This window comes from Erinaceus europaeus, chromosome X, assembly GCF_950295315.1.
Source record: "Erinaceus europaeus chromosome X, mEriEur2.1, whole genome shotgun sequence".
NCBI lineage: Eukaryota > Metazoa > Chordata > Mammalia > Eulipotyphla > Erinaceidae > Erinaceus > Erinaceus europaeus.
This window is the reverse complement of record NC_080185.1, coordinates 5026222-5045595: the sequence shown is the minus strand read 5'-3', so window position 1 is coordinate 5045595 and position 19374 is coordinate 5026222. Positions and strand designations below refer to the sequence as shown.

Genomic DNA, 19374 nt, shown 5'->3' with positions numbered 1-19374 from the left:
CTCCCCTGCAGGTGAGGAGCCGGGGACTCAAACCGGGATCCTTACCCAGTCCTTATGCTTCGCGCCACCTGCGCTTAAAACGCTGCACTACCACCCAACTCCCCTATCCCATAACTTTTTTATCCAGTCATCTGTCGAAGGCATTTTGATTGTTTCCATGTTTTTTGCTATTGTGAGTAAAGCTGCTATGAACATGGGGTTGCATATATCCCTTCAAATCAGTGTCATTGCATCCTTTGGGTAAATGCCTTGAAGTGGAATTGCTGGGTCATATGACATTTCCATTTGTATTTGTTTAAGGGGTCTCCATCCTGTTCTCCATAATGGCTGCACCAGTTTGCATTCCCACCAGCAGAGTAGCAGAGCTCCTCTCTCTCCACATCCTCTCCATAATTTTTCTTCTTTTATTGATGGTGAGGTGGAATCTCAGTGTGCTTTTAATTTTCATTGAGAGGGTTTGTTCCTTCCAGAGCTTGAGCCTATGGTGATGTCGAACAGGAATTTGGATGTGTGCACTTTTCAAGATGCCACTAGCTACAGATTTTCTTGTCATGTGCCTCTAAGTAGGATTTGTCATTCTCGCTAATTGAAATGAGAAGAAATATAGCTTCACATGAAGGAATCAGAACTGTAAGTCAACGTTACCCAAACAAAAAGCTTCTAAAAGGCGGTCAGGTGGTAGCACAGCAGGTTAAGTGCAGGTGGCGCAAAGTGCAAGGACCAGTGTAAGGACCCTGGTTCGAGCCCCCGGCTCCCCACCTGCAGGGGAGTCGCTTCACAGGTGGTGAAGCAGGTCTGCAGGTGTTTGTCTTTCTCTCCCCCTCTGTCTTCCCCTCCTCTCTCCATTTCTCTCTGTCCTATCCAACAACAATGACATCAGTAACAACAACAATAAAAACAAGGGCAACACAAGGGAAAAAAAAGAGCTTCTAAAATACAGGAATCTGTTTCTGTGAAGTCTTTCTCAAAAGGACAAACACAGATGCTGGTGCCGCCAGGCCAGCACCATACCCCTGCCAGCAGTGATTCTACACAGAGTGTGCCGCAGTGGGGCAGCCACCGACCTGTTTCTGTGAAGCCTTTCTCAATAGGTGTTGGTGAGGTTGTGGAAAAAAAGGAACTCTGCTATATTGTTGGTTGGAAAACAAACTGGTACAGGCCCTTGGAGGACTGTATGAAGAGTCCTTCAACAAATAAAAATGGAAGTATCTTGTGATCCGACAATACCAGTCTTAGGCATTTATCCAGTGGATACTCAAACACTAATTAGAAGAGACATAGACACCCATATGTTCATAGCTCCATTATTCACAATAACCAGAGTAGAAACAGCCTAAGTGCCCATCAACAGATGACTGGCTAAAGAAGTTTTGGGATATATACTCCATGGAACACTACTCTCCAATCAAAAAGATTGGAGATTGTGTCCCTCTGGGACACAATGAATGGAACTAGAGGTGATCATGCTTAGCAAAATAAGAAGAGATGAAAGATAACTACCAGATGGTTTCACTCAGTTGTAGAATCTAGAGACCTGAAATACACAAACTTGCAAAAAATAAAATAAAATAAAGAGTGAATAAAAAAATAGAAAAAAACCAGAAACAAGAAAACCGTAAGACTTTCTGAGAACTCTGGTGGTCATCTTTGGGAGGTGGGAGGATGGGGTACACAGAACTTAGGTAGTGGGTGTGGTGTGGAATTAGACTCTGCAATCTTGTAACCCACTCTTTATCACAAATAGAAAATGGAAAAAAAAAGCCTAAAAAAAGCACCATATAACATGAAAAAAAGTCAAAGCTTACAGGATGTTCAACTACACTAATAGGAAAGGTCTGCAATTAGGAAATCCAGAGACAAGACTAGCAGTGGTTGACAGGGGCTGAGGCTGTGACAAGTCAAGAAAGCAAGGGTTCTAGGGGGTTTCAGAGGTGGTGGAAACAGTCTCCAGTGAACTCTCATGGCAGCTCCCCAACACCTTTTTTTAAAGTAATTATTTTATTTATTGGATAGACTGTCAGAAACCTAGAGGGTAGGGGGAGATAGAGGGAGAGATAAAGAGAGATACCTGCAGTACTGCTTCACCATTCGCAAAGCTTTACCCCTGCAGGTGGGGACTGGGGGCTTGAACCTTGGCCCTTGAACACTGTAATATGTATGCTCAACCAGGTGCACCACCACCCGGTCCCATTCCCCCCCAACACCTTTCAAACAGACCTCAAACCACTGAGCAGCACACTATTAAAGGGAGAAACCCATAGATGTCAATGTTACCTAAACAAAGCGGTGCTTATGTGCTGCTACGGCAAAATGTCAGTGCTCACAGTGCCTGCTGAGCCACCTCCTGGAAACATGCCTTTCCTCCCACATTCTCCACACTCCAGAGCAACCCCAGCCCTGTCCTTTCCCAGAGCTCTTATAACAGAGTTCTGGGGATCAGGAGCTCTTGCCCTGCTCCTTGAATATCACCCTGTCCCCAGAGAGGCCATTCCCACTTGGCCTTCAAGCAGCCACCCTTTACCCCTCTTTGAGTTCTTCCTGTTCGATCACCCTGCTGCTCTCAGTCCAGGGAACTCAGTGATATCTTATTTGATGTGACTTAATCTGTGCCCTTACATACAAAATTCCAAGGAATGAGAGAGAGGGAGAGAGGGAGAGAGTGGGAGTGGGAGTGGGAGTGGGGGAGGGGGAGGGGGAGGGGAGGGAGAGGGAGAGGGAGAGGGAGAGGGAGAGGGAGAGGGAGAGAGAGAGAGAGAGAGAGAGAGACCTCTTGGAAATCTCAGTTACATGAAGCCTAAGTTAAAATGGAAAGAAAGGATGGCTGGTTGATGTAGCCTACAGAAATTCCATTTACCCATTGGTGTCATGTTCTGGTGCTCCCATGGGTCCTGGACACACAGGATGATGGGTGTTGAGGAAGATCAGATAGACAAGAGCATAATTAATAAGAGTGGTGCAAATATTAAAAGTTCCCATTGGGATGTTAGCACAGTCATTAGCTAAGGGTCTGTTTATGCTTGTCGTTTTTGCTTTGGTTTCGACTTCTGGTTTTTTTTTTTGTTTTTTTTTCTGGCCAGGACTGCTTTAGGAGATGTTAAATGACATTCTTAAAACCACCACGGTAGAGAGTCTGGCGGTGGCACAGTGGTTTAAGCGCAGGTGGCGCGAAGCGCAAGGACCGGAGTAAGAATCCTGGTTCGAGCCCCTGGATCCCCACCTGCAGGGGAGTCGCTTCACAGGCGGTGAAGCAGGTCTGCAAGTGTCTATCCTTCTCTCCCCCTCTCTGTCTTCCCTTCCTCTTTCCATTTCTCTCTGTCCTAACAACGATATCAATAACAACAACAATAACTACAACAATAAAGCAACAAGGACAACAAAAGGGAATAAATACATAAATATAAAAAAAATGTTGAAGCTGGAAGGTCGACATACCAGACCTGGTGTCTCTGGATATAGTCTGAAGTGAAAAATGTCAAGGTGAAACTGGTTGCCTTGATTTGGTTGAGATGAGCAGATGCAGTATCAAATAGTGTGTAGGTCCAGTGAAGAAGCAATTACAGAAGCCAGACCTCCCACTTTCTACACCCCACAAAAATCGTTGGTCCATACTCCCAGAGGAATAAAGAATAGGGAGCCTTCTACTAGAGGGGGGGGGGGTTATATGGAATTCTGGTTGTGGGAATTATATGGAATTGTACCTCTCATACTACAACCTGGTTGATCATTATTAAATCACTAATAAAAAATAAATGTATGCATTTTCTTGGGAATTTCAAAGGATACCTACATGTAAAAACTCATGAACATACTCCAGAAATATTATAGACTATTACTGAAAGTATCCTAAGGTCTCACCTGACACAAAAATGAATTCTAAGAGATGCCTAGACTTGAGCACATCATTCAGTTTCAGTTGACTTTCATATATGGTGTGAAGTAGGTAATCAACTTCATTCTTTTGTATATGGATCTCCAGTTCCCAAAGCCACTTGTTAAAGAGACTATTGTTTTCCCCATTAAATGTATATGGATCTTGGCACTTTTGTGGAAAGTCAACTGACCACAAATGTAAGGGTTGCCTTCTAGCATCTTTATTCAATTCAATGACACTAGTAATATACCATCTTGATTACTGTCAGATTGTAGGGAGTTCTGAAATTGGTTCATTTTCTTCTTTTCAACATGTTTTTGCTTTCTAGAAGAGTTCATTGAGTTTACCTTCCTACAATTTTTTTAAATAATTTATTTCTTTATTGGGGAATTAATGTTTTACATTCAACAGTAAATACAATAGTTTGTACATGCATAACATTCCCCAGATTCCCATTTAACAATACAACCCCCACTATGTCATTCATCATCTTTCATGGACCTGTATTCTCCCCACCCACCCACCCACTCCAGAGTCTTGTACTTTGGTGTAATACTCCAATTCCATTTCAGGTTCGATCTGTGTTTTCTTTTCTAATCTTGTTTTTCAACTTCGGGCTGAGAGTGAGATCATCCCATATTCATCCTTCTGTTTCTGACTTATTTCACTCAACATGATTTTTTCAAGGTCCATCCAAGATCGGCTGAAAACGGTGAAGTCACCATTTTTTACAGCTGAGTAGTATTCCACTGTGTATCTAGACCACAACTTGCTCAGCCACTCATCTGTTGTTGGACACCTGGGTTGCTGCCAGGTTTTGGCTATGACAAATTGTGCTGCCAAGAACATATGTGTACACATATCTTTTTGGATGGATGTGTTGGGTTCCTTAGGATATATCCCCAGGAGGGGAATTGCAGGGTCATAGGGTAGGTCCATTTCTAGCCTTCTGAGAGTTCTCCAGACTGTTCTCCACAGAGTTTGGACCAATTGACATTCCCACCAGCAGTGCAGGAGGGTTCCTTTGAGCCCACACCCTCTCCAGCATTTGCTGCTGTTACCTTTTCTGATGTATGACATTCTCACAGGAGTGAAGTGATATCTCATTGTTGTCTTGATTTGCATTTCTCTGACAATCAGAGACTTGGAGCATTTTTTCATGTGTTTCTCGGCCTTTTGGATCTCTTCTGTGGTGAATATTCTGTCCAAGTCCTCCCCCCCATTTTTGGATGGGGTTATTTGTTTGTTGGTATGCATGAGACCCCTTCTGTTTCATTTGGTTTAAATCCCCCCTGCTTAACACTATTCTATTTACATAACCACTTCATTCTATTTACATAACCACTGTTAACAAGTTCCACCCTCCCTCCAGGGCATTGGTGGTTCAGTGATAGGATTCTCGCCTGCTCTGCCCCCTCTTTGTCACACTCTGATTTTCACCAGTCAGTTTTCTCTCCACCCTCTCTATGTCACATCCTGTTTCCACCTTACTTGGCAAGTATATATAAAGACAGCATTGTGAGTTTTACAGTACTGTACTTGAGTTTAGCTTAGCTCGTCTTAGATTTTGCTGCGTCCTGCATGAATAAAGAGATACTGCCTACAGCTCAACCATGAGTCCCTGGTCATCTGTTACCCGCCCATGAAACCAGCCCGGCGAAAACAACATAACCCATCGAAAACAACATTTGTTGTCTTGTTGTTGAGTCTGGCAAGCTCTTTGTATATGTTGGTTATTAAACTTTTATCTGATGTATGGCATGTAAAGATCTTCTCCCATTCTGTGAGGGGTCTCTTGGTTTGGGTACTGGTTTCTTTTGCTGTGAAGAAGCTTTTTAATTTGATGTAGTCCCATAGATTTATACTTGCCTTAGTCTTCCTTGTAATTGGATTCGTTTCATTGAAAATATCTTTAAAATTTATGCAGAAAACAGTTCCTGAGGTCCTTGAACTTCTGTGCAAATATCAGAATAAGCCTATCTCTGAAAAAAAATTCTAGCTGGGTTTTAATAGGAATTATGTTACGTCTATTGGGTTGAGTAGATATACATTCATCACATTTGCCTACCTCCACCAGAGACCCACTATAGTCAGTAATTCCATTCAAACCAAATAATATCAACCATGGCTGACTCTGGCTGAGTCTGCCTTGTACTAAGTTCTCTGCCGAGTGCTTCACACAGGTTATCTCATCTAATCCTCACTACCATCCTAGACAGTCAGGCTTACTAGTGCTCTCCTGTGACAACTGAGAGGAACTTTCAGATGATTCCCAAGATGACAGTTTATAAGTAGCAGAGGCAGAGTTCTGATACAGGAAGTCTGACTCTCATGCTCCTACCATTCTCAATCCAGAATATACAAAGAGAACTCACAACCCCATAAAAGAAGGCAAGCAAGTCAGCAGAAAGATGCAAAGGATATGTACAATTTACCAAAGGGTAAAATTCAGGGGCCAGGGGTGGTACCCCTGGTTAAGCACACACATTACAGTGCACAAGGATCCAGGTTGAAGCCCCTCCTCCCTACTTGCAGGCAGAAAAGTTTACAAGTGGTGAAGCAGGGCTGCAAGTGTCTCTCTGTCTCTCTCCCTCTCTATCTCTCCTTCTCCCCTTTCAATTTCTCTCTGTCTCTATCTAGTAATAAATAAATAAATAAAACAGCTGGTAAATACAGATGAGTCCCCATTTACAATGGTCAGACTTACAATTTTGACTTTATGATGGTGCAAGAGCAACACACATTCAGAAGCAATTATACTTTGCTTTTGGAATTTGATCTTTTCTCAGGCTATTGATAGGCTGGAGTACTCTCTGGTGATGCAGGGCAGTGAGCTGTAGTTCCCAGGCAGTCAAATCATGACAAGGAAGAATTATCAATACTCCACAGTATTCAATCAATCACATGAGTCAGTCAACACTTTGTCACAAAGAGTACAAGTGTCAGATGACTTAGTCCAACTATAGCTTAGTGTAAAGTGTTTGAGCATGTGTAAGGTTGGCTAGGCTAAGCTATAATGTTTACTTGGCTAGGTGCATTACATTCCTTTTAATTTATTTATCTTTGTTTTACTTTCCAATACTTGCAACTTATAATGAGTTTATGTGAGCATACCCCCCCCATGGCAAGTCAAGGAATGTGAGATGATGCTTATGATACTGAGACAAATATATAATTTGTAGCAGGTAATTGTTTTACCCACTATAGTAGTAAAAATACTTTGACTGGTGACTTCTGGTGGGTACAGAAAAAGAGGTGCTCTTACAACAGTGCTGGTAGGATATCTGATGTCATACTCATTTTGGGGGGGAAAAGGCAATTTTCTATTGAAATTCGAAAAATGTACCTGAGTTGGCCTAGTACTTATGCTTTACTTGGACACAAAGCACAAGGACACACAAAAGAGAAAAATACATCTGACTAGTAAGGAAATAGCAGCACTGGCCATGATTAAAGTCAAATCACTGGAATCCCAGCTCCATGAAGCACTAGCTTGTCTCTGATATACAGGCATAAATATGCTGACGAGGGATCCCCCCTAGGTACATATCCAAATCCCAATTCCAGGATCCAAGAATATGCCCTTATTTGCAGCTATACTTAAGTCAAGGATCTTACAACATGGTCATTCTTGATTACCCAATGGGTCCTACAGCTAAGAAAAATTCCATAGATGAGATAAAAGAGCAGAAGGCATAAACAGAGGAACAACAGTGGAATAGGAAACAGGAGTGGTGCACCTGCAAGCCATGAAGCATCTCGGAGCCACCAAAAGTGAGGTGAGGTGAAGAAGCCTTATCCCTAAGATCCTTCAGAAGGCAAGTGGTTCTGTCACACCTTGACTCGGGAAGTATGAGAGAAGCCGTTTCTATGGTGGGAAGCCTCCATGTTTGTCATACTCTACTAGAAACACAGCCCAGTCTTGGGATGAGGTGGGATATTAGTAATATGGGTAGGAGACATGGGACCCATTAGTTTTACTTTATAAGCTTGCATGCAGTTTGCAAAAGAATTGGCTTCAGGCTCTTCTAATTTTCAAGAGAAATTAATAATAAAACCCAGCATTTGAAAAAAAATACACACATACACCATTAAAAAGACATTATAGCCAAATATATAAATGGAGAAATAGCTTCTTGGTTCACTTCAAGGTTCCTTTTTCTCACAGGTCACAGCTGGCATTTCTGTTATGATATGTGGCTTGGCATTCTGCACAAATGAAACAGTGGATTTTAGATAGTCAGATTTCCAGTTAAGTAATGCAATTTCTGGTAACCATATTTTATTTGATCAAGTGAAGTTCAGCCCACTTATAATTGTCCTGGGCAATGTATTCTCAGTGAGTGGTGTATATTGACTGCTTTTAATAGTTTCATTCAACTTCCTACTCACGCTTTACTGAAGTTTTCTCGACTGCATCCTCCAGCTTCCAGTCATCGTCTCCAGATGCTACAAACAAACAAACAAACAACAACAACAAAAAGATGTTTAGATTTAGCTACCTTTGCACAAATCAATAATGCCAAAATACTTTCCTGGGGTGGCCACTTCCCTTCAGACAATGTCATGAAGATGAGGTCACAAAAGGAAAGCAGCTGAAACTATCCTATATACACTTCCACAAGCAATTTATCTCCCACACAAGCCCCAGCACCCAGTAGCCAGTAGGGCAAAGGCTTAGTGACATGGAACCTGAAGAATAATCATACAAATCCCATCTCATTTACTGTATGACTTTTACAAGGAGTATCAGAGGCCAAGCTCCACTGTTGGGAGTGGGGATCTCTTCCCCCAACCCAAGTCTTATAGAGGTGGTTCTGCATTTGTCACTCCAGAGCCCTTTCCGTGGGACACTGGTGGCACCAGGTGGACTAGCTGCTCAGAAGTGGCTAGGGGAGGGGACTTAGCAGGGACCAGTATGTGTGAGGTCCTAGGGTTGATCCCCAGCACTGCAGATCTGAGTGGTACTGATTAGTCTTTCTCCTTCCATAAAATGAGAGATATTTCTTTTTTCTTTTATTTATTATTTATTTTAAAATTTATTTTTATTATCATTATTTTTTACTCAGAACTCTGCTCAGCTCTGGGCTGTTGTGGTGCAGGGGATTGGACCTGAGACCTTGAAGCCTCAAACATAAAAGTCTCATGGCAAAGCCACTATACTGTCTTCCCTGCCTAAGAAATTTTATTTATTTATTTATTTATTTGCCAGCAGGGTTGCCACTGGGGCTCAGTGCCTGAACTATGAATCCACTGCTCCCAGCAGCCATTTCCCTTCCCCCTTACTTTTTTTAAAGAGTAATTGAGAAGGGAAGGAAGATAAAGAGGGAGGGAGAAAGGGAGACACCTGTGTACCTGCTTCACTCTTTGCAAAGCTTCCCCCTTGCAGGTAGAGAGTGGGGGCTCTAACCCGGGTCCTTGCACACTGTAACATGTGCACTCAACTGGGTGCTCCACTGCCCAGCTGCCAAGAAATCTTTCTTAAAATGCACAGAATTGAAATGGCTCTGGGGAAATGATGTCCATAGGAGAATCTGTCTTCTCAAGAGGACCCATGTGGTCAACCCTGCCTGCAATTGAACTTGAACAGTTCTTCCTTTCTTCACCCAGGGAGGATAGGGGTGCAGCTTCCTGTGGGAGTGTACATACTGTTCATTCTCAAGCAGACTTCCACACAACCACTGACACTGGACAGTAAAAAGAGGAACACAGAGTGGAGAACAGAGTGGAACATCAGCTGGGGAGTCCTGAGATTCCCAAAGAGACATGATAGGCCTAGACCTCGACCAATCCCCTCTCTCCATTGTTACTGGTCATATCTATCAGGAACAACACAATACACACATTTGTAGGCCCCCATAGCACCTTGTCCTCAATGTGGATCAACAACAGCAGAGAATGTTCCATCCTCTGAAGGGAGGCTAGTCAACATACTCTATATTCCACCTGAGGAAGATGAGTCCTGAAATTGAGGCAGCTTGGAACATTCCTACTCATGACCACAAAATGTGAGCTCATATCTACAGGGATGCAGAGGTCACATAGGCTCCTAAGCTGAATATGGGTCCCAGGTCACATCAGATCGATGGGGTTTACAGTCAACAATATTTGTACCTCTTTCCCCTATTTGGGAGCTACTCTCTTCCCTGATTCAGCTTTCTGGTCCTTTTTCCAGCCATGACATCATCTCCCCAGACAATAACTTGGATCCACCTGCATATCAGATGTCAGGCTCAGAAAAAAAAAGGGGAGGGAGTCAGTCGGTAGCACAGTGGGTTAAGCACACGTGGTGCAAAGTGCAAGGACCTGTGTAAGGATCCCGGTTTGAACCCCCAGCTCCCCACCTGCAGGGCAGTCGTTTCACAGGTGGTAAAGCAGGTCTGCAGGTGTCTGTCTTCCCCCCCCTCTCTGTCTTCTCCTCCTCTCTCCATTTTTCTCTGTCCTATCCAACAACAATAACATCAATAACATCAACAATAACTAAAACTATAAAACAACAAGGGCAACAAAAGGAAATAAATATTTTAAAAAACTAGTATAGTCATGGGCCCTTTGGAATATAACTAAAATAGGCCTACTAACTATCAATAAAACGGAGACCCATCAATTTATCATCTGCACTATTCCAGCCTTTAAGTTCATGATTAGGCAACAATTTGTTTGGCTTTATATGTTAACTCTCTTTTCAGCCACCAGGTTCCAGATGCTAGCATGATGCCGAACAGACTTCCCTGGACAGACAACCCCACCAATGTGCCCTGGAACCCCGCATCCCCAGAACCCTGCCCTACTAGGGAAAGAGAGAGACAGGCTGGGAGTATGGATTGACCTGCCAATGCCCATGCTCAGCAGGGAAGCAATTACAAAAGCCAGACCCTCCACCTTCTGCACCCCGCAATGACCTTGGGTCCATACTCCCAGAGGGATAAAGAATAGGAAAGCTATCAGGGGAGGGGATGGGATATAGAGTTTTGGTGGTGGGAATTGTGCGGAGTTGTACCCCTCTTATCCTATGGTTTTTGTCAGTGTTTCCTTTTTTATAAATAAAAAGAAAAAAGTTCTAAAATAGACTTTTGTTAGTTGCTGCAGTGGAGTAGCTGGTATCACACTAGCCCTCCCATCACCAACATCCAAACACTAGACAAAGCAGATGAGGTAACAGCTTTCAGTAATTGACAACAAGCAGGGAGAGCCTGTAATTCCCCCAAATCCAAGTAACTGTGACTGTTAAATCCAACAGGTATTCATGGAATGAGTCCTGAAACTATAACCATCAGTGAGCTTTGAATGAGACCAGTGGACCAGATGGTAATACTGGAGCACTGCCAATTCCATGGTTTTGATGAGAGCACTGTGGCCATTCAGGAGGATAGCCTGATTTGTTTTTAAAGAATTATTTTTAGGAAACGAAGAAGGATCAAGAGGTAATGCTTACAACCAGTTCTGAAATGACTCAGACAAAAAGAATTTGGAGTAAATGTAAAACTGAGAAATCGAAATGAATAGTCTATGAAAATTTTGTTTATTAGACATCACTGGGACAGCTGGAAAAACTTGAATGGGGCCTGAAGATTATGAAGTGGTAGTGCATCAAGGTTAATTTCCCAATTCAGATGGTTACACTGCAAATAGCTAAAAAGAGAATGGGGGGTGGTATTGGCTAAGTAATTCCCAAGTGGTTTAGGGAAAGAAAAGAAGCTCCTTTTGCTGCCAAGTTTCCTGATAATTTGTAATAGTTTCAACATGTTAAAAACTAAAATTATTTCAATATGCCTCTTTACCAACTCAGCAATTGTATTTCTAGGTACTTGTTACACAGAAATACTTTAGCACTTACTATAAAGTTACAATGATCAAGAGTGTGACACTGGCAAAAGAAGAGATAAACAGGTCAACAGAATAGAACATAGAGCTCATACATGGACAGACATTAATAGTAAAATCACCTTTGACAAAGGCGCAAAGGTAATATAATGAAGGAAAACGTATTTTCAAGAAAAGATGCTGGAACTGCTGGGACAGTCATGTGCAAAAAAATTGTTTTTGACAGACCTTGTATTCTTTATAAACATTAACCCAGCATGTCTTACAAGTAAAGCACCAAATAATGAAATTCTAGATGCTTTGGGTTGTTTGATGACAATGTTTGATACAAATGAAACACACAATAAATGAAAGAAAGAATTTACAAACTAGATTTCATTAAAAATAGAAATTGATCTTCTCCAAAAGACAGTGTCACAAGAATGAAAGGAAAAGCCATAAACTGAGAAAAAATATTCCAAAAGGTACATTGATTATATATATGACGTTTTCAAATACAAAATACAAAGAATGCTCATGACTTTATCAACAAAATCTTGACTAAAAAAGGGTCACACTCCAGTGACCCAACAGCTGGGTACTCCTGAAGATCTAGGATATAAATCCACCCATGTAGACTTAGGTCCCAGGTCCACAACCAGCCTTGCCCCAGCGAGACTATGTTCCAGGCTGACCCCTTTGGACCCAGGCACCAGGCCAGCCTATCAACTGACCCAGGAACTAGACCTGCCAAGGTCATCACCAAACTGCATCCAGAATAGCAGAACAGGGTAACTTGTGGAGGTCTTTCCCTGACAAAGCCAGTCCATAAAGAGTAAAAGTAGTGTCTGTGTTTTCTTGTAATTTACACTATATCTTAAATGTACACACATCAAGGTGCAAGGATCATGAACAATAGCCCACTGAATTAACTAGTAAAGTTCCGAATAAGAATAAGTAATAAGAAATGACAAAAAAATCAAGCTGATACTCTTAGAGAGAAAGTATAAAACAGAGAGCTAAACAAGCTTAAGAAAACAATATATCAACAAAAGGAGACATTTAGTAAAGAAATGGAATTATTTTTTTAACCAAACAGAAACCCCAGGGTTGAAGAAATTGAAAAAAATAATAATCAAGAGTGAGACTGAACAACAGATTCAATCAGGTGGAAGAAAGAGCTGGAAGACAGGTCATTTGAAGTTATATTATCAGAAGGGTCCGGGTGGTGGCACACCTGGTTGAGTGCACAATGTGCAAAGACCCAGGTTCAAACCCCAGCGCCCACCTGCAGGGGGAAGTCTTTTCGAGTGGTGAAGCAGTGTTGCAGGTGTCTCTGTCTCTCTTTCCCTCTCTATCATCATGTTCCCTCATTCCCTCTCAATTTAGGGCTATCTCTATCCAATAAACAAAAATAAAAAGCTAATAAATTTTTTAAGTTATATTATCAGAAGAAAATGTAAAATCATGAAGAAAGACTACCTGACTTAGAGTGATGCCATGTAAAAGTAACTGACACATTATTGGAGTCCCAGAAACAAGAGAGAGGGAGGAGAAAAAAAATAATTAAAGAAACAGGTGGGGGGCCAGGTGGTGGTGCATCTGGTTGAGCACACATGTACAATGTGCAAAGACCAGGGTTTTAGCCCCGGGGCCCCACCTGCAGGAGGAAGGCTTTGCAAGTGGTGAAGCAGGACTGCAGGTGTCTCTCTGTCTCTCTCCCTCTCTGTCACCACCTTCTCTCCTGATTTCTGGCTGTCTCTATCCAATAAAGACAATTTAAAAATAATTTAAAAAAAGAAACAGGAGCCAAGAACTTCTGAAATCCGAGGAGAGACTTGAATATCTTAATTCATAGGGCTCATAGAACACCCCCCCCCAATGATCTTAAGACACATTACGGGACCGGGTGGTGGCACGCCTGGTACTGGTTGAGCGCTCGTGTTGCAATGCACAAGGACCCAGGTTCAAGCCCCCGGTCCCCACCTGCATGGGGAAAGCTTTGCGAGTGGTAAAGCAGGATTGCAGGTGTGTCTTTCTGTCTCTTTCCCTGTCTCTCCTTTCCACTTGATTTTTTACTGTCTCTATACAATAAATAAATAAAGATAATTAAAAATTTTGAAAAAGACACATTACAACAAATTGTCAAAGACATATTTTTTTCAAAAATGGAGGGAGATTAATGGTTTATAGACAACAATAAAATACAGTAATAAAAATAAAATATAGTGGTTTGTACATGTGTAACATTTCTGTTTTCCACATAACAATTCAACCCCCTCTAGGTCCTCTGCCATCATGTTCCAGGACCTGAAGCCCCCACCCTCACCCTCATCCCAAAGTCCTTTACTTTGGTGCAATACACCAAACCCAGTCCAAGTTCTGCTTGTTTTCTTATTTTTCAGCGTCGTTTATTTATTATTGGTGATTTAATAATGATCAACAAGATTATGAGATATGAGGGGTACAATTCACACAACTCCCACAACCAGCATGCCATTATGCCATCCCCTCCATTGGGAGGTTCCCTCTGGGAGCATGGACCAAAGATCTCTAAAGGACGCAGAAGGTCAGAGGTCCGGCTTCTGTTATTGTTTCTCTGCTGGACATGGGCATTGGCAGGTGGACCCATACTCCCAGCCTGTCTCTACCTTTCCCTCATGGGGTGTAGAGCTCTGGGGAGGTGGGGTTCCAGGACACATTGGTGAGGTCATGAAAGACAGATTTTTTAAAGCAACAAGAGAGGGGATAAAAAATTCACACACTCAAGGAAGTCTCCAGAAAGCTTATCCCTGGATTTATTACGAAGAAAAGGAGAAAAAAAAAGCCTTGTATGCTTAGAGAATTAGATGATATATTCAAGAAATTTATCACCATTAGAACTGCCTTATAAAAAGCACTGAAAGGAGTTCTTAAAGCTGATATGAAAGGATGCTAACTAGTAACATGAAAATATAAAACACATTGCTAAGTTTCTGTGTCTGTGGCAAAGAAGAGACCAGTGTCTCAGACTATGTAGCAGTTTCGAGAACAGTATCCAGGCTCAAGTCTGCTTGATTTGACTAACTACTCCCTAATCATCCAACTCTCTGGGGAACCAGCAATCCAACAAGCTACTTAACATGCTCACAATACCATCAGCCCTTCTGAGGGCCTCACCCCTTCCCACCGTCACTCTGCACTTGCATCTATGTTTAGAGGATACCAGACAGATCCTCCAGAAATGACAGGAATCCTGAAAGTTGGCACGTCAAATGTTGCTGCTCACTCCGGAGGAATAGGGGAGCTCCCTAGGATGCTCGGTGTGCCTGGTGGTGCAGAAGCCAACTCATCTCCTGCCCAGGCTTCTGTCCAGCCCAACTTTGTCTCTTAAACATGAAGCATGAGCCGGAGCACAGGCATGAATCCACGGCCATATCTGCCATTAAGCTCAGCAATTTAGGGGCTGGGACATGGCTCATCTAGCGGAGAAATTCTGGGTTTGATCCCCAGCACCACACGGCAACACCGTGGAGAGGACCCAGAGAGTCTCGTGGATGGAGGGGCAGGGTTTTGTGGTCTCTCCTCTCAGTACCATGCATAGCACTCAGAGAGCTCCATACATGGTGGGCAGGGCTGTGTGTGTATGAGTGTGGGGGGTCTCTCCTCTCTTGGCACCATGGGTAGTACCCAGGGAGTCCCATGGATGGTGGGGAAAGGCTGTTGGGTCTCTCTTCTCTTTTTTTCTCTTTCTAAAGTGTGAAGGAGTAGGCCCTAGGAAGGCTGCTAGGTGGTGCGATGGTATATGCATGAGGGCCTGAGCTCAAATCTGGGTGTGCAACCCCCCCCAAAATGAAGAAAAAAGGAGGGAGCCCTCCTCCCCAATTACATCTGACATGGGCCCTACTACAAGAAACGTATCTGTCCCCCACATCCACACACGCATGCACAGGGGCATGGGTGGTGATGCAAGAGCGCTTCTTATTTTTTATAGTTTTCTTTTTAAAAATATATGTATTTATTTATTATTGGATAGAGACAGAGATAAATTGAGATGGGTGGGGAAGGAAGAGAGGAAAAGAGACAGAGAGACACCTGCAGCCCTGCTTCAGCACTCAGGGGCTTGAACCCAGGTCCTTATGCACTGTAATTTGTACTCTTAGCTAGGTGTGCCACTGCATGGCCCCATGGGCATGCTTCCATATGGTTTTCCCACCTTTGTCCACCAGACATACACATCTGGGAAGTGGGATTCTTGTCTTGTTCACTTGGGAAAGTCCAGGAGGTCAGGCCTCTGTTTGTTCCCAGGCACAGGAAGGAGACAGGACATGGCCAGGCCTGAGGCATGCAGCACATTAGCGTAGCACTCTCAGTATCATTACAGCCCTCTGCAAAGGAGGAAAAGGGATCATTGATGGGCACATGCAACCTGGCTGCTTCTCAGGATGCTCAGGCTGAAGCCAGGCCTAAAGGGAGAAGCATGGCAGGAGAACTTGTTTCTAGAAAATGTCAGGTACTGTCACTTATTGAAAGTGACAGAAAGCAGGTAGCTCAGGGATAGGGAGCAAGAGAGAGAAATCACCGGTGGAGGCTGGTGGCTGGGGGGGAAAGAGGATGTTGGCATCCTAGTGGTAGTGATGGTTTCCGGAGTGTGCAGATGCCAGAACTGGCCACATGTAACACTGTCATGGTGCTCCAGCTCAGTCTATGCCCCCTCCACCTCAACAAAGCTGCTAAAGACACAAGCACACACATACCCCTGGGGAGGAAGAGTGGTGAGCGCATCAATCATGAGCATTAGTGGGTCTGTTCCCATGCCCCACTCTCCACTTGGCTGTCCTCAGAAAGCTGGAGTGGAGCTGAGGAGTCAGCACGGTGATTCTGCAAAAGGCTCTCTTGCCTGAGGCTCTGAGGTCCCAAGTTCAATCCTCACCATCACCACCAGTCAGTGCTGAGCAGGGCTCTGGTCTTCCTATCTGTGTCTTTCTTTCTGTACCCCCCCTCATTAAAAAATAAATAAAATATTTTTAAAATAGCACACATATTTAACTGCTGGACTTGTGGCTCTGTTGTCTCTGGTGGCAAAAATGTGATCAGGCTCAGAGACTGAAATGGAGTTTCCCTGGAATATGAGGCTGGGCCTAAGCTAAGCTTCACTGTCCCTATGAGTCGCCATCAGTGGTGGGAGGGACAGTCACTAGTACAAGAACACACGCGAGAGGGGAGGAGATGTGAGATGTGTGTTCCCTGAAGCCTTGCAAGGAACTTAGCCCTGGGATACTGGACTTAGCTCAGTGGGAGCCTTGGCCTTCCTACCTCCAGGTGGACGAGCTTGTTTGTGTCATCTTAAGCCTCTGCATGTGTGGCTGTGGGTCTCAGAAGACATAGGACCGATGCCCCCACCTTCCTCCTCCATCCTTGTTATCTGCTCTGTTACCAAACCTTCACCAAGTGTCTACTCCGAGCAGACGTCATCCGGGCCCCGCACGGCGTGCATGAGGCCAGGTGCCCCACCCAACTCTGAGCTGGGCTAAGCATCACTGAAACCCTTTCCAGCTCCTTTCTGCTAGACCCATAATGTCACATTTGCAGAAAGCAATTATTCTTATATGAAATAACTCTGAGTCCCCTTCTAGTTATGTATCTTCTAATTGGGTAATGTGACTGACAAAGGCCTTAATTATGGCCTGTGATTCACACCTAGTGCGTCATTAGGCCTCGGCTACACGCTGGCACTTGTGAACCTTACACCACTGTTCTGTCATTTGCACAGCTCTCGCCAATTACTGCACCCACAGGCCATCCCCATAAGGGGAAGCGACAAACACTGGTGCTCCTGATTTATCCATTTCAAGCGGTTTCTGGTTAGGTCACTTTTGCCCCCAAAAGGGGAGGAGCTTCTGGTGGGGACCCACTCTCTTCCCTAGGAATTTGGCTTACTGATCTAGGGACTTATGGGCCACCGTTCTTCTGGTAGGAAGTCAAAATACAGAGCCAGGGTGGGAGGCAGTTATCGTGGTTCTGCAAAAAGACATTCATGCCTGAGGCTCCAAGCTCCCAGGTTCCATTCCCAGCACCACCATAAGTCAGAGCTGAGCAGGGCTCTGTCTTTCTGTATCTTCCTCTCTTTATTAAAAATAAGTGACTAAAATACAAAATCCCCAAACACGGAGCCACCTAAGGCATGAAGGCAAAAAGGGAACATCACTGTGTACCTGAGTGCTTTCTTTTTTAAAAAAAACTATTTTATTTATTTATTCTTTTTTGGAGAGAGAGAGGCCAGCACACTGCTCAGCTCTAGCTCATGGTGGTGCAGGGATTGAACCTGGGACTTCATAGCCTCAGGCATGAGAGTATCTTTTGCATAACCATTATGCTATCTACTCCGCCCTGCACCTGTGTGCTTTCTACCTGGTGATGAGCAGCAGGTCCACAAGGGGCAGTCACGTGATCATTCGACCGGTTCCCCACAGAGTGTGGACAGTAAGGACTGCAGGGCAGCAGAAGAGGCAAGGGCCCTCCCAGAGGCTCAGGGGAAGCAAGGGGTGTGGCTTGTGATCTTATAGCTCTCAAAAGTGTGAGGATCTGTGCTTTGTCATGTTAAGTGCTCCCATTCGTTAGTGGTGCTTGGTAACAGGAGGCATCAGAGAGCAATACCAGCACGTATCACTTCTGTGTTTGGGAAGAATCCAGAGCAAAGAGTAGAGAAGGCAGAGTTGCTCCAGAGAGGCTGCCTGGGATCAGGGAGCTGAGGGAAACTTCTGAAACTCAGAGAAGGACAGGAGACACGTGGTGTCATTTGACTAGAGTCCAGACTGCACTCCAGGCCAGGAGAAAAAGACCCCTGTCCCCCCACACACAGAGATATGTGTGGGGTTGTGCATGGTTTCACAGAGCTGGCACCTGTCCTGCACCTGTTTGGTGAGGTGACAAGCCCATTTCCATCTGGGGCTGAGGCTGAGATCTGAAAGGACTCGGGACACAGACAAACACAGAAAAAGAGTACAGCCTCAGGTAGATGACATATGTGTTCCTTGTACCCTCAGCTCCACTGCTTGGCACAGAGGCCAAGGGGGTAGGGGCAGAGCCAGCTTGGACATGTGACAGGCAGAGCAAGGTGGGACCACATGAGGACAGAGAGAGGAGCCATCACCTCAGGGGACCTACACCCCCTGGAAGCACAAAGCCAGTAGAGCAAGCTGGAGACTTTGCAGTGGATACTGACTGCAGGCTGGAGAGACAGAATGACGGCACAGAGACGGCACAGAGACGGATGCACGCAGATATGTGTGTCTTGAATGGCACAAATTAAAAGCCACCTCCCAACGACAAGAGCAGGCAGTGAGCATGAGAGGAAGTAATAAAGAATAGCACCAGAGGGGACCTTGGGAGGCCGGTGACAGTGGGCCAGGCCTTGAGGATCTATGTGACCTCCATCCTCCACACTTAGGCTGAAACACAGACCAACACGATCTGTCACCATGGCTGAGGTGTAGGAGGGCCACTCACCATCATCCCCTGCAGGGAGAGACTCCTCCACCAACACACTTAGTCACTGAGTCACCTTCAACGCCTCCACATCCACCAGGTATGAAAAAGAGGACAGGCGCAGGAATTGTCATTGGGGTGGTAACATCTTATAACTGATTTTTCTTTTGTATTTGTTATTAACAGTGGGCTACAAGATTGCTGGATTCCATAGTTCCACACCACACCCACCG

At 44.2% G+C, this 19374-nt stretch overlaps 1 protein-coding gene across 5 annotated transcripts in view; it reads right to left on the bottom strand.

The window, feature by feature from the left end:
- Nucleotides 1-19374, bottom strand: part of CD99L2 (CD99 molecule like 2) — a 73619-nt gene that overhangs the window by 21555 nt on the left and 32690 nt on the right. For 4 of the 5 annotated variants that reach the window (XM_060183540.1, XM_060183541.1, XM_060183538.1 and 1 more), the window contains exon 2: nt 8264-8320. In XM_060183540.1, the coding sequence (XP_060039523.1) occupies nt 8264-8320 (57 nt within the window). Of the gene's footprint in view, nt 1-2854; nt 3043-8263; nt 8321-19374 lie in introns of those variants that run through there. The other variant, XM_060183542.1, reaches the window with a different exon arrangement.